This window comes from Filicampus tigris, chromosome 4, assembly GCF_054856515.1.
Source record: "Filicampus tigris isolate MCC_2025a chromosome 4, RoL_Ftig_1.0, whole genome shotgun sequence".
Classification (NCBI taxonomy): Eukaryota; Metazoa; Chordata; class Actinopteri; order Syngnathiformes; family Syngnathidae; genus Filicampus; species Filicampus tigris.
Window position 1 is genome coordinate 14,388,028 of NC_141220.1, and position 13,632 is coordinate 14,401,659.

Genomic DNA, 13,632 nt, shown 5'->3' on the forward strand with positions numbered 1-13,632 from the left:
CAATGTGTTATCGCCACGAGGAGGTTTCTGATATGCTTTGGGTCATTTTTTCAAAAATAAAAAAGGTACCACAGACTCTCTAACACCATACAAGGGTTAAGGTGTAGTTGGAAAAAAAAAAAGTCACCATCACGTGTGTATTTGTACAGTTTATTTTATTTTTTCAAAACGCTGATGAGATGTTTACGCCATCAGCACGCAAGCTCCTCCCACAGACTTGATCTTCTCCTCGGCCCGTCGGCTGAAGAACTTGGCCTTGACGATCACGGGCTGTTTGGGTAGCTTGCCTTTGCCCAAAATTTTGTAATAACCCTGGAGAGTAAAAAAAAATTAAAATAAATTGTTTTATTAAAATCCTCAACTGATGTCAAAACTTTATAGGCTCTCCGAGGTGCAACTTACAGCGCGTACGGCATCGATGATGGGCGCGGGGCCGTCTGGCTTTTTGCTGTAGTTGAGCCTGGTCTGCTCGCTCACCAGCGTCCACAGCTTGTCCAAGTTGATGGTAGGGCAGTGGGTGGTGTTCCTCTTCAGGTGGTAATGTCTCATACCCACCTTCCCGAAGTAGCCAGGGTGGCTGAGGGCACACACAGTAATTGATTAGAACATGATGACGCAAAGGTTCTAATGGCACAAACTCTGCCATGCCCCTGAAATAAACAACACACAAATGCACGATGTCATGATACACTAAAGCAAGAAAACAGAGTTAGATTTGGCGTCGTCTGCAACGCAAATCTCAGTCGTTGAAACCAAAAATAGAAACCATGCTAAACATTATTACTGTGATTTAAGTTAAATTTCTTGTGTCGTCTATAATAAGTCAAATTTGTTGTGTTCATTTTTGTTTCAAATTGCTTCAAATGCAATTTACAAACATTATTGGTCATTATAGTTTATATATGGCCTACTGTAATTTAGAAGTATTGTATAGATTACTTACTAGTATGTAACAGTCAACATTTAAATTAGTTTGACCCAATCATCATATTAAATGTATAATTTATCAGAAGCAAATTAGTTTGTTTACTATGTGTAAATATTACTTCAAAAACAATACAAAAAAGGCTCCAGACAAAGGTCTAAATGTATAGATGTCTGTTATTCTGTCAAAATTGGCATTGTACTCCAAGCAGTTTACTGCTTTGGCAAATAAGTGCAGAGCAAGTTAACTCGTTTGTTTATACATGGAAACCATACTTTAATTTATACATTTGCACTTTAATTAAAAAAAAAAAAAATTTTATTAAATGTTGTTGGGTCCAAAACGAACTTAAATTATAGCGTCTCAAAGAATTTTGTCTTAATATTTTTTACATGTTTACACCAGTTCTTGTTATGTAGCAAAAAATAATCATTGGAATAATTGTGATTTCAATTACCAAAATAATCGTGATTAATATTTTTTTCAGAATCAAGCAGCCCTATTGCGCACTGCTCTCAATTACCTAAACACACAAGCTATGAGCGGTGACATTTAAGAGAAGACCTGTGTAACAAGTTGTCAACTAATCAAAAGTAAAAAATCTAAACAAAAACATTTATTGGGGGGGGGCTTAAGTAGTTCACCCAAACACAAAGCATTGCAACTGTCCGTGCGGCTGAACGGCCTATTAGAGAAGCTATTTGGTGAATACTGTAGGAGCAGAGGATTTCTCTTAAACCAGGTTTACATTAGACTTTTTTTGTCTCTGGTCACCTGTTTACATGTGACATGACAATTCAGCAAGCCTAAAAGCAGAGGTAATTGTCAGTTGCAGAAGCTCCCTTTTACTGTAGTTACGTCAAAATACTAGAGGCTGCAACAGCTATGGCACTTCCTCTAAGGTGTTTGTAGACTACACTCTGTTGTGTATTTATTTTGCAAATGATGCTGCATGCGAGTGCCACAGCTGCATGCCTTTCACAAAGTGCAGCTCACAGGTATGGGACTTTTAAAGCGAACCAGCGCTGAACAACTTAAGTTTCATGCCGAGCATCTTCCACTAAATCCTCGCACCCTATGAAACTTATCGGGTGCAAGTGAAAAAATCTTCTCCAGCTAACTTCGTGTAGCAGAGCTTGCTCCGTACGTCTCTTAACAGCCATTGCTAAATAGTGATCAAGTGCATGTAAAGCAATGTGATTATTGTGGGAAACGTGTATGAAATTTAAATAAGTCTTCATGTCAAATGAGAGTGGGCTACGAGAGGAGCTACTTGTCAGATAGTGAATGAAACTCATAGGTGAAGGCACTACTGTTTCAAAATTGTACTTTTAGCACACAAAATGGCAAATTTTCCATGTAATTGCAGAAAACTGCCCAAGGAGGGACTGTGTGTGACTCCTGTTGACACCAACACGTACACCTATCTACACATTTATTGGTTTGCATTCTAAACACACAAAAATACATTTCCTGATTAAACGTGCATGCTCAGTTGTCTTTCAATCATCAGTTTATGGCAATTTTTGCAGGTCTAAGTATCACCCTCTGGTGACATGTCATCATGTCGCTTACTTACTATTTATCAAAGTTGATCCTGTGGTGATGCATTCCACCAGCATTACCACGACCTCCGGGATGCTTTCTGTGCTTGCCTGAGGAAGGACACCAGGGAAAAAAAAGACAGATTTGTATAGTCCCCCCAACACTGTTGCCTTTGAATATAAACAAAAGATGAATGAGCGTAGTTCTTACCAATGCGACCATGTCCGTGGCTGACATGTCCACGGAGCTTCCTGGTCTTGGACTTCTTAGTAGGCTGTTAAAAGATCATAAGAAATTTACTTCAACACGCTCGCTGATATTCGATTGTACTATTTGCTTAGCTTGCTGCTAACTTGGGTAGTCTAACAGCACAGTTAAGCGTATAGTCACCAATGCAGTTTGCTGTTGTTCAACGATACATAAAGGTTCACGAATACAGCGACAATCTAATGTTTAGTTCTAGTTCTCGAACCGCAAAGCATGCTAAATGGCTAATGCAAACACCGGCACTCCTTTCAGCCAGCATGAAAATACTTGACTTATTTCATTAGGCTGTGGCTTTTATTTCGCCAGATAGTCTATACTTAAATACTACATACATGAAGATATCAACAAAGGGTGAGTTAATTAAACAGACTTAAGTCTTCGGCCAGAGAGGGCCCAGCAGCTCTCACAGTGAACCCATAATATAGTGGACAATAAATCAAACAATCCCAATAATAGTTAAGGCTAATACAAAAGGTGAGGCTTCGTGTGCTATTTGCAGTCATTGGATGGTACACTTAAATTGTTATAATAGAGGATGTTCATGGATTTATGTGGATTTCCGAGCACAAGGATGTACACGATAGCACCTACCATCTTTGGAGGTTGATCGAGAGAGGAACGGGACTTCGAAACCACGCGGTTTTCTGTGAGATTTGGCACTAGGCGATAAATAAACTACAGCGACCCCCAGCGGCTGATTAGGCAAATATCACCTTAAATGACTGCACAATTTTGAAGAAACTTCCCCCCCCTTTTTTTTTAGTGCATTGTGTTATTTTTTTTTGAATGTGTTGATCAGATTAGCATATTCCATCAGCAACATCCCTACTAAAGTTTAAACATTAAGATACATTTTATAAATACCGGTAGTTTTATTGTGATTAAACTTTAATTTTTTTTTTAATTTGTTACTTAACGGTATTTATAAAATACATGTTTAATTGCGGCGGCACGGTGGTCGACTGGTTAGCACGTCCGCCTCACAGTTCAGAGGTTGTGGGTTCGAGCCCGGCTCCGGCCTCCCTGTGTGGAGTTTGCATGTTCTCCCCGTGCCTGCGTGGGTTTTCTCCCACATTCCAAAAACATGCATGGTAAGTTGATTGGATACTCTAAATTGCCCCTAGGTGTGATTGTGAGTGCGGATGTTTGTCTCTGTGTGCCCTGCGATTGGCTGGCAACCAATTCAGGGTGTCCCCCGCCTACTGCCCAAAGACAGCTGGGATAGGCTCCAGCACGCCCCGCGACCCTTGTGAGGATAAGCGGTACAGATAATGGATGTCATGTCATGTCATCTTCCAAACCGCTTATCCTATATAGGGTCGCGGGGAGTTGCTGGAGCCTATCCCAGCCGTCAATGGGCGAAGGCAGACTACACCCCGAACTGGTCGCCAGCCAGTCGCAGGGCACACATAGACACTGTCACTGAGCGGGAATCGATCCCACGCTGCCCGCACACAACTCAGGCGTGTGTACCACTACACTATCAGCGGACATAGATAATGGATGGATGGATGTTAAATTGCACTGTTGTGTATTCAACTACTGTTTGTTTGTGCCCAGGAAGACCTCCAACTAAATATTTTAAAATATATATTTTTTGTTAATTATTTTAGCATTTTTTTTGTTGTTGGTTTTTTTTGTTGGCAAGTTTGTTCAACCATTTGCATTGCGTCGTAAAAGAGAGCAAGCCATTTTCAACACTTTAGATTGGTCAGTAATGTGCAAAAATAACACCCATGACGGACCAATAGGATATTTTTGAAAAAAAAAAATTAAATTCACCAAAGTGACTATTGAGGTTTTGGCTGTTCCTTTTGACCAAGTAGCCAAAGGCACAAAATAGACGGCTGTTGTTTGTGAGCGGAATGCCCTGGAGAACTAATGAAGGCATCATTAGCAGGAGACATTTACTTGTGGGGATTTTAGTCCAATCAAATCCTTCTGTATTTCTCCCCCATTACACTTGACTTCAGAAAACATTGTTCCTTTCATTGTCACCTCTTCTCCAGTCTGGAAAAACAGTCAGCAGCCTCTCACAATTATAACCAGGTAAGGTTGTTTGCGGGTGGATAATCAACTTTATTTGATTATTTCTAATGTATCCCAAAATGATAGTCCTGTTTTTGCTTTTGACAGCTAAACAGTATGGAAAGAAAGCGACAAACTAATGGAACTTTTCCATCCTATGAAAAACAACATTTCACAAAAACTTTACTTAACAAAATAAGGTAAACCCAAAAAAAAGAGTAGCTATTTGAATGTACAAAATTCCATGTAGAAATAACGTTAATCGTGCTTTTTCTGTCCTTGGTGTGCAGGTGTTCTTGGCAATGGTAGCAAGGAAAAATCCTAGTGGGTCTGACTGGCATCTAAAAATTTCTTAACGGCCATTTTGTAGCACGGGAATGTTGAGATTAGTCATGTTGATGTGGTGAACATGTCTTTTCTATTTAATGCAGAGTAGCAATTTAATTCTCTGCAAGGGCCAGGGCAGTGTGGCCCTCTGCCCTATGTTGTCAAAGAAACAGCCTTGTGGGCCTGATTGGCCTATAACAAATTTTGAATGGGGATTTTGTGTGAGGGAAAAGTTAGGATGTAGTACATGTCGCTGTGGTGAATGTCTGATTTGTATAATACAGTTAACAAATATTAAAATTGAGATTTTGTCTAAGTGAACTGTTGGGATCCAGCAGATGGTCTGGTGAGTGATTTAATTATCTGTGGAAGGGGCATGTTGCCAAAGAAACAGCCGATTACAATTTTTAATGGAGATTTTGTATTGTATATTATGTATTGTATTGCGTAATTTCCTGAGTGTGTGTACTGATGTGACTTCATTTTTCTGCAAACCCTGCTTGTCCTTTCTCTGCTGGGTGGTGCAGCTTAGACCTCTGCCCCACAAAGCCATGTAAATGGCACAGAATTGTGTTGTTTCTGCATCTGTGAGCTATCGATACTATTAGTTTGTTACTTAGTTTGCAATCAAACAATTGCTAAACTCTCCTCATCCGACTGTCCAATCAGGATCCAGCCGGAGGACCAGAGGGTTCTGGATAATTCCTACAAAGCTGTTGTGAGACTGGAGCGTCTGAACCTGCAGCCACTAGTGTCTCTGGTGCGACTGCCGTGCCAAAAGCAGGTCGAATTCTCAGAGGAATGCTTGAATTGTCCTTGGCGGGTGCAAAAAAATTAAGCATAATAAGCATAATGATAATTCACGCCAGGAAAGTGTTGTTTATGATGATTTTCTTTTCAGAATGACGTCAATTCGAATGCACCTGACATCCTGGAGATTCAAGAGACAGAGGTGGGGGACTTGAGTATCATGACTTATTTGAGTCAGACTTATTGCCAATTATGACTTGACTTTGACTTGAACTACTAAATGACTTGACAAGTGTTGCCTACGTTTAACATTGTTAGGGAATATGTCCTTAGTGAAACTGGGAACAAGAGAATGGCAACATGCAAGGTTTGTAAATCAAAGATAAGAGACACAACAACTTCATCCATCACTATAAAACATACGATGAGAGGTAAGCTACATAAACTTCATAGTTTAGCTTACTGGTTTTTGGTCAAATATTAAGACAGCTTCATGTCTGTTATGCTGGAGGCCCTATGTTCAACACAATAGTCATTGACTAAGAAAGAGACCGGTTTTGGAACCATTTAAAAGCTATAGGATTGGGAATGTATAGTACAGCTAATCAATACTGAGATGCTGTGTGAAAAGTGGCTAATGTGCACCTATATGCTGTGACTGCGCAAGAATGACTTGACTTTTGATCTGCTTAACTCAAGTAATAACTTGACTTGCTTGAAATTTAGCGTGGTTTCGACTTGACCCTTTTGCCACAGTATTTTGGGACCTGCTTGAAACATGAAGATAAGACAGCCACAAACCAAGTGGCGTGACTGAACTGAACAATTGTGAGCCACTTACAGTCGGTTACTCCCTGCCGCACACTACCGAGATGCTGCAATGGAGAAACTGAGACCCCTGGTGTTTTTATCTGAAAACAATATTTCGAGGCTGCGGCTCCACATACATGGAGCGATTGTCAATAAGCGGACTGCCGAAGCAGCAAAATCAGATTCCAACAGACGGCCACACATGAGAACAAGTTGCAGAACCAGCACACTGCTCAATAGTTCATTCACATTTGGTCACGTCGCTCGGTGTGTGGCAGGCCTTCAGACTTCAGATTTACTTCTGCTCATACATATGTGACTAACTCCCTCCTCTGGCAGGGTGACAGCACAACAACATCCTTTATGGAACCACTTCATCCTGATGGCTCTCAAAAACCGGACCCATCGTACATCCTGGTTAATTCCGGGCAGACTGATCCAGATACCTTCTACTTGGATCCGGACCAGGAGCTGATCATGGTGCTTGATCTGGAGCCAGAAGATCAGATACAAGGGTCCAAATATGTAGAGTCATCTCCAACCTGGGAAGAGGTCCAAAACGGTGGAGGCGAGAGCGGAGAGACGGAGAGCGAAGACTTCTGCGCCGTGTGTCTGAACGGAGGAGATCTGCTGTGCTGTGACCTTTGTCCTAAAGTTTACCACTTGGCCTGCCACCTTCCTTCACTGCCTAGCTTCCCAATGTGCGTAGTGGGCTACTATTCTAATGAGAACCGATAAAACCCCAACATGCTAACACTTGCTATGCTAACATATAGCAAGATAGGAAGCAAAGGCAGATTGATAATGACTTTACAGTTTGCCCTTTAGTCAGGTGTTATTTTGACTAAGAATTGATCCAATTCAAACAGTTGGCAGGGTATGTCAATTCAGATAGCAAATGGCAACTCGAGTGCAGAAAGTGCTCAGGCAGATCGATAAGGATTTTGCATCTTGCCCTTTTGTCGGGTAGTACTTCAAATGAGAACTGATCAATGCTAACAGGTGGAGAGTTAACATAAAGCAAGACTACTACTGAGTGCAGAATTGTTAAAATGCTAACGGTTGGTATACTAACTTATAGCAAGATTGTATCCTGGGTAGAAAAAGAGCTAAAGCAGATCAATAAGGATTTTACATCTTGATCTGTAGTTATTCATTGATAAAATGCAAACATATTAACATTCTGTTCTAAAGTGCGGCCCTGCTGTCCTGTAGGGGTGACTGGGCATGTACATTGTGCAGCACGGACCATGACCGAGCCGAGAACTTCCACGGCGAGGGAGTCAACGTTCCCTATGCCCTTTCCCACTGTGACCAGAGGGTGACAATAACATAGCATACTATAGTACATCATGAAGTATTGATACTTATTGCAATGTATCTTAGCACAATGTAATATAGTAAGTAAACAGGAAGTATAATTTCTTTTCAGGTATCATAGAATAAAGCATCTTTCTGTATCGTAACATAATTTAATTACATACAATATGTCATAGTATATTGTATTGTGAAAAAACGTAGGATAGTGAATCATATTATAAGTAAAAATATATATTATATTGTTACTGTAATGTAGTGTAAGCAAGAAGCATCGGAACAAGTAGCGTATCTTGTGTGTTGTAGTCTATCTAAGCGTAGCACAACATTGTATTGTATTGTATCTTAGGTAGGATAATGGCTAAGAAGATACAATACAATCAGGGACATGCTGGGAACAAAATTTGGGCCAGGAATATTGGTCGACCGGCCGTCATGAACTGAAAATTAGTCGTTGACGATTGATGGTTTGGTGGGGGATGATGTGAGGTCGTCTTGTGCCCGTCTTGCACCGAAAATATATGACCAAGGGAGTGGTGTTGCTGGCGGCCGTACTGGCCAGGAGCGTCCCGAAAATACACCAGCAGTTCCGGAAAATTTACAGATTTGCCTGAAATTCCCAAAGGTCACCCCACCCATGAATACAATACAATGCTTCTGCACTTACAATGTGTTTTATCTTAAAGTATCATACACTAATGTATTGTAGCTTATTATAATGTGTCATAGCGTAATATAGCATCTCATGACTTAACATAGCATAACATACTGCATTGTCATATATAATATTTACATGCGTCATGTATCATATTGTAATTTAGCGTAATATATCGTGGCATAACATATTGTACAGCAGGGATCTTCAATCCTGTTCCTCGTTGGCCAGTTTCCTGGATGTTTTCCATGTCTACCTCCCGCAACACACCTGATTCAAATGATCAGATAATCAGCAAGGTCTGCAAAAGCTGGAAAATGATCCTGTTCATTTGAATCAGTTGTGGTGCAGCAGGGAGGGATGGAAAACATCCAGGAAACCGTCCCTCGAGGAACAGGATTGAAGACCCCTGTCATACAGTATAGTATCTTATAGAAAAGTATAGAAACATAGCATGTTGTAACTTAGCACAATATAATTAGTAGGGCAATGTATCTTTACTGTCATAGCATAATCTAATTTGTGAAAATGTATCAAAGTATAACATAATGTATAGTAGTAGTAGTAGTAGTGGGTATTGCATTGAAATTCACTGTGGCGTAATGTATTATTCATTCCACTTTGAAGGTTGTCCTGTTGTTGAGTTGAATGCTTTTGAAGGTGGAAGTTGAGCTTTTTTTCCCTTTCTACAGAGATGTGAGAAGTTGACATTACTGCTGTATGTTCACCCGCTAAGCGCTCCTTTTCACGAGCCTGTCAGTCGACTGGTCAGTAACCTTAAACTCTGCCAGCATTGTCCCGCACTTTTTCCTGACAATGAAGTGGTCTGTTGGATGTGCTTCAGGCGACGAATTACTACCAGGTCATTAAGAGGCCTGTGGACCTGTCGCTGATCCGCAAGAAACTGGACAAGAGCAACACTCTGCACTACTTCATGCCAGAACTCTTTGTCCACGACGTCCTGCTCATGCTCAAGAACTGTGCTACCTTTAACTACGTAAGTCCATGTTCACAATGCTGAATTGTTGAATTATTGCGTTTGTGTAGGGGAGGAAGTTCCATATATCCAGCATACACTATGACCATGAAAATTGTTGCATTAACATACTGTATGTTATCATATAGTATCGTAATGTATTGTGTATTGTAAGAAGAAAATATTGGATGTCAAAGCATAAAATATTGCTCTATATCATAGCATAACTATAAACATATTGTATGTATTTTCTTTTTTGTCGCTTATGGTAATATATCATAGCGTACGGTAATGTAGTGTATAATAACTCATTGTAATGTATCTTAGCACAACGTAGCATAACATATTGTAACACCATATATATTGTATTATATCGTAATGCATCGCACTGGATCATAATTTATTGTGTTATATAGTGTATAAGCATAAGCATGTATTCTATGCGAAAAGATTCGTTTTCCATGTTGGATACAATACTACAGTGTGCTGTATTATACTGTATATGTTTAAGAGACCAGGAGCACAAATGAGGAAGGGACTTTCGGGACACATATCAGCTCTCATTAGAGTCCTCGAGCGCAAGTGCTTTAAAAGTCAAGTAATTAGGGCCTCATTAGCGGTGTGATGTTGAAGTCACATAAATGAAACAGGCTCTCTGACCCCACTGTTCTGCTCCGGCTTGCCCGCAGGCCGACTCGGAGGTGGCCCGGGCTGGTCGAAACCTGGAGGTGTTTTTCCTGAGCAAACTGAGGGAGATTTTCCCCGACAGGACCTTCCCGTCGGCCAACCAGGACAGGATGAAGCGAGCTCGCCTGCGGTGGCGCTGTGAGGAAGAGGAGGGAGGAGGAAGAAGGAAGAGATGTGTACTCACTGGCAACAACTCCAAATGTTAGGAAGATGCATGACCAATAAAATCACAGCTTTTACAACTTCGAATACTGCTTCTATCCATTCACCAACGCCATTTTTTATCGTTGTGTAAGGTATTGTATCATATCATGTCTTTTAGCGGAACCTACACGGTAACATAACGCATCTTGATAAATCATATCGTAACATTGTAACTTTTTTTTAACAAAGCATGTTTCTCAATTTACTGTGTGGTATGCTATTATAATGTATTGTAGAGTAATATATTGCGATGTACTACACATTTTTTGTAATGTTTTCTTTGGAATCATATTTTCCTTTGTTGTAATTTAGCATTCTGTATGTATTGATTGTAGCTTAGCACTGTATCACAACATATCACAACATATGTATTTTCGTATTCTAGCGTAATATATTTTAATTTCTAATTGGACGTCACATTACACTGATCTGATCGACTGGATTGAAATCGGTCAATATTTAGCATTTTATGTAAAATCGCTGATTGACTGTAATGTCATAATTTGCGCGATCTGTCCATGATATCGTTGACTGGATCTGCGAAATAAGACATCACCCTTAAGAGAGCAAACACAACTTCAAATCTATTTTTAACCTTATCATGTGTCTTATGAATGAAAAGTATTTGCGCTGGGAGACAGAAGCTCTGCGCCCTCAACCACCCAATCACAAAATAATAACATACACGGCATGTAAAAAGTGGACAAGCAATGTAGGACAAAATAACCACTGTGGTCCGTTGTCACCGGGACTTGTCCAACACAACCAGATTCCAATACAAGCCAAAAAGGAGCAGGCATAGGCTACTTGGTGCAGCTGTTAGGTATGTGTATGACTTGTTTACAGCTGTTGAACCAAGAGCGCAATAGTTTTAACAAAACCCCGGCCACCTGAATGACTGGCGATAGTCATGCTTTTTCTTTTTTTTTTATATTACCCATGTCGAGGAGATGATGCAAACATGTAAACAATACATGTTATATTTAATGTTTATCAGCATTTTTTTAAGAATATTTGGAGTTTAAATTACCTTTTCAAATGCATTTTTGTAACATAGAAATACATGACTGTATTGTTGCATAAACTATGTATTGTAATGTATCATAACTTGACTTGGCACGCTATAATGCTATCATTATCCCAAACGTTGCTTTTACAGTTTTTTTTTAGAACCACTTTATTTTCTTCCATTTGGTTGCTTTTCAAACAACTTATTTGGATGTAAGATCATTTGTCACAAAAAGAGCCATGAAAAGACATTTCGCTGGCGAAAGTGTGCTGATAAGGCAAAACTGTAAACGCTGGCTCTCAGATCAAAGAAGAAGAAGAAGAAGACGAAAAGGGAGTGGGTGAGGGCCTTTTAAGGGTCTTGTGGATCACGTTCAGCTACATTTGAAGAAATTGAGCATAAAATTCTTTTTATCTTCAGTGCCTCAACTGGTTTTTATTCCATCCGGTAAACATCTCCATCACGTTTCTTACTGACCTGGAATGTTTCCTGTTAGGACATCAAAAGAATGAGTGCGGCCAATGAATGATGAAGATGATGAAGAAGGAGAGCTACATGTGATGTTTACGAGGAGGTTCATTCTCCTCCCTCGCGTGTCATTCGGGGTCACTCCTGCTCATTTCCTCCCTAACAAGCGGCATTATGAGCCAGGATAAGTGTGGGATGTTTTACTTGGATGCTGCATCTGTCTGTCTGCCATCTTAAAAATCATGATACTTTGTAGTAGACTTGCAATGTAACAAAGCCAGAAAGCTCAAATAAAAATGCACAAATAAAACATCAATAATTCTGTGTGTGTCCAAATTTGGGGATAACTTCAGAATGGTGCTTTTTCACTCACAATCCTCAAACTGATCTGTATCCAAGAAAGAGCCACATTGATTTGACTGCTTACAAAGTTAGAATTTTCAACAGACTTTCTTCAAATTTGGAGGGATTATTGTCCCGTATGAAAGAGTTGATTTTTGAACACATATATGGTAGATTTTGTTCAGGCCTGAAGGTCACACATGGCAGATTAACCCTTTGAGCAGAATAAACTCAAAACCTGCCAGACAGATTCCTGGCTGCAAGCGTTATGTAACCACATTACCATTGTGTTGTGAGAATGATTTCCCAGAATCTGCGTGATTACCTTTTCTTTACAAATATCCAACTTTCTTAATGTAAAATGATGACTTTTCTGGAAAAAAATATAGGACTTTTGGTCTTGAGAATATGCAACTATTTTTTTTATTTAAAAAATGTGAAAAATGTATGTCATGACATTACCAGAGCTTGGCATTGCGATTCTTCATGTTGAATCGGCCGAACACGTCACCCACACGCACCAACAATGGCTCCAACTTTACGACGTTGAGCGCTACACCAAACAGACGGCGTGTACCGACTTTCCGACGGCCAACGTCGGATTGGTGTATAGAGGCCTTAAAGCGGAAGTCAACCCAAACATATTTTTTTTAAGAATATGTTCTATGCAGGCCCACTAGTTGAAACAAGGCAATATGAACTAATATGAAATATGAGTTAAGCAGCAAAATCCACCCATTTTTAGCCATGTCAGGGGGTGACCATTTTGTCACTTCTCTCGACTGAAAATGACATCACAGACCTTGAGGGCTTACATAACGACCAATCACAGCTCACCTGTTGGGGGTAGAAGTTGGTAGATGGAAGCGCTAATGGAAGCACGTTGAAAATGTATTTTTTAAAAAAGAATTTTGACTCTAATCATGAAATGCCATACTTTTTCTCTTGAAAATATGCACCTTTTTTCATGAAAATATGATCCCCCCCAAAAAAATATTTAAAAGGTTGTACTGTATATATTTTGTTAAAAATACAATACAGTATATGTCTATTCTTGCAAGACTACTACCTTTTTCTTGAAGATGTATGTAATTTTTCCTTTTATGTATTAGCTATAAAATATATTACTTTTTGTTGTCAAATTACCACACAATATGAAACTTCAGTCTTTCACTTTTCAGTATGGCCCTCATTCTTACTAAATAACTCTCTGGGCTTAATTAGCTGGCCTCATGCGAGTGTATAAGTAATTATACAAGTAAGTAAGTAAGTATAAGTAAGTAAAGTAAACAAGCTGAATGAAGAGAACATCATTCGGTAAA

The 13,632-nt window shown here is 39.7% G+C and overlaps 2 protein-coding genes across 2 annotated transcripts; one reads left to right on the plus strand and one right to left on the minus strand.

Moving 5' to 3' along the window:
* Positions 1-136: 136 nt before the first annotated feature.
* Positions 137-3,428, minus strand: rpl27a (ribosomal protein L27a). Its single transcript, XM_086029387.1, has 5 exons — positions 3,329-3,428; positions 2,681-2,744; positions 2,505-2,580; positions 403-577; positions 137-312 (listed from the first exon to the last, which is right to left on the minus strand). Exons 1-5 carry the CDS (start codon positions 3,329-3,331, stop codon positions 184-186), a joined length of 447 nt encoding a protein of 148 aa, XP_085885513.1. The 5' UTR covers positions 3,332-3,428; the 3' UTR covers positions 137-183.
* Positions 3,429-5,430: 2,002 nt separating this feature from the next.
* On the plus strand, positions 5,431-10,493 carry LOC147148587 (tripartite motif-containing protein 66-like). Its single transcript, XM_086027359.1, has 8 exons — positions 5,431-5,438; positions 5,762-5,915; positions 5,994-6,044; positions 6,992-7,353; positions 7,868-7,973; positions 9,317-9,391; positions 9,469-9,621; positions 10,290-10,493. Exons 1-8 carry the CDS (start codon positions 5,431-5,433, stop codon positions 10,491-10,493), a joined length of 1,113 nt encoding a protein of 370 aa, XP_085883485.1.
* Positions 10,494-13,632: the final 3,139 nt, after the last annotated feature.

Bases quoted from the DNA above. Each gene is read 5' to 3' on its own strand.
- rpl27a (XM_086029387.1), bottom strand. The intron at 578-2,504 runs GTAAGTAAGCGA...GTGTGCCCTCAG, and splicing joins AGGATCAACTTTGATAAATA to CCACCCTGGCTACTTCGGGA. The intron at 313-402 runs GTAAGTTGCACC...TTTACTCTCCAG, and splicing joins TCATCGATGCCGTACGCGCT to GGTTATTACAAAATTTTGGG.
- LOC147148587 (XM_086027359.1), top strand. The intron at 5,916-5,993 runs GTGCAAAAAAAT...TTTTCTTTTCAG, and splicing joins GCTTGAATTGTCCTTGGCGG to AATGACGTCAATTCGAATGC. The intron at 9,392-9,468 runs GTCAGTAACCTT...GATGTGCTTCAG, and splicing joins ACGAGCCTGTCAGTCGACTG to GCGACGAATTACTACCAGGT.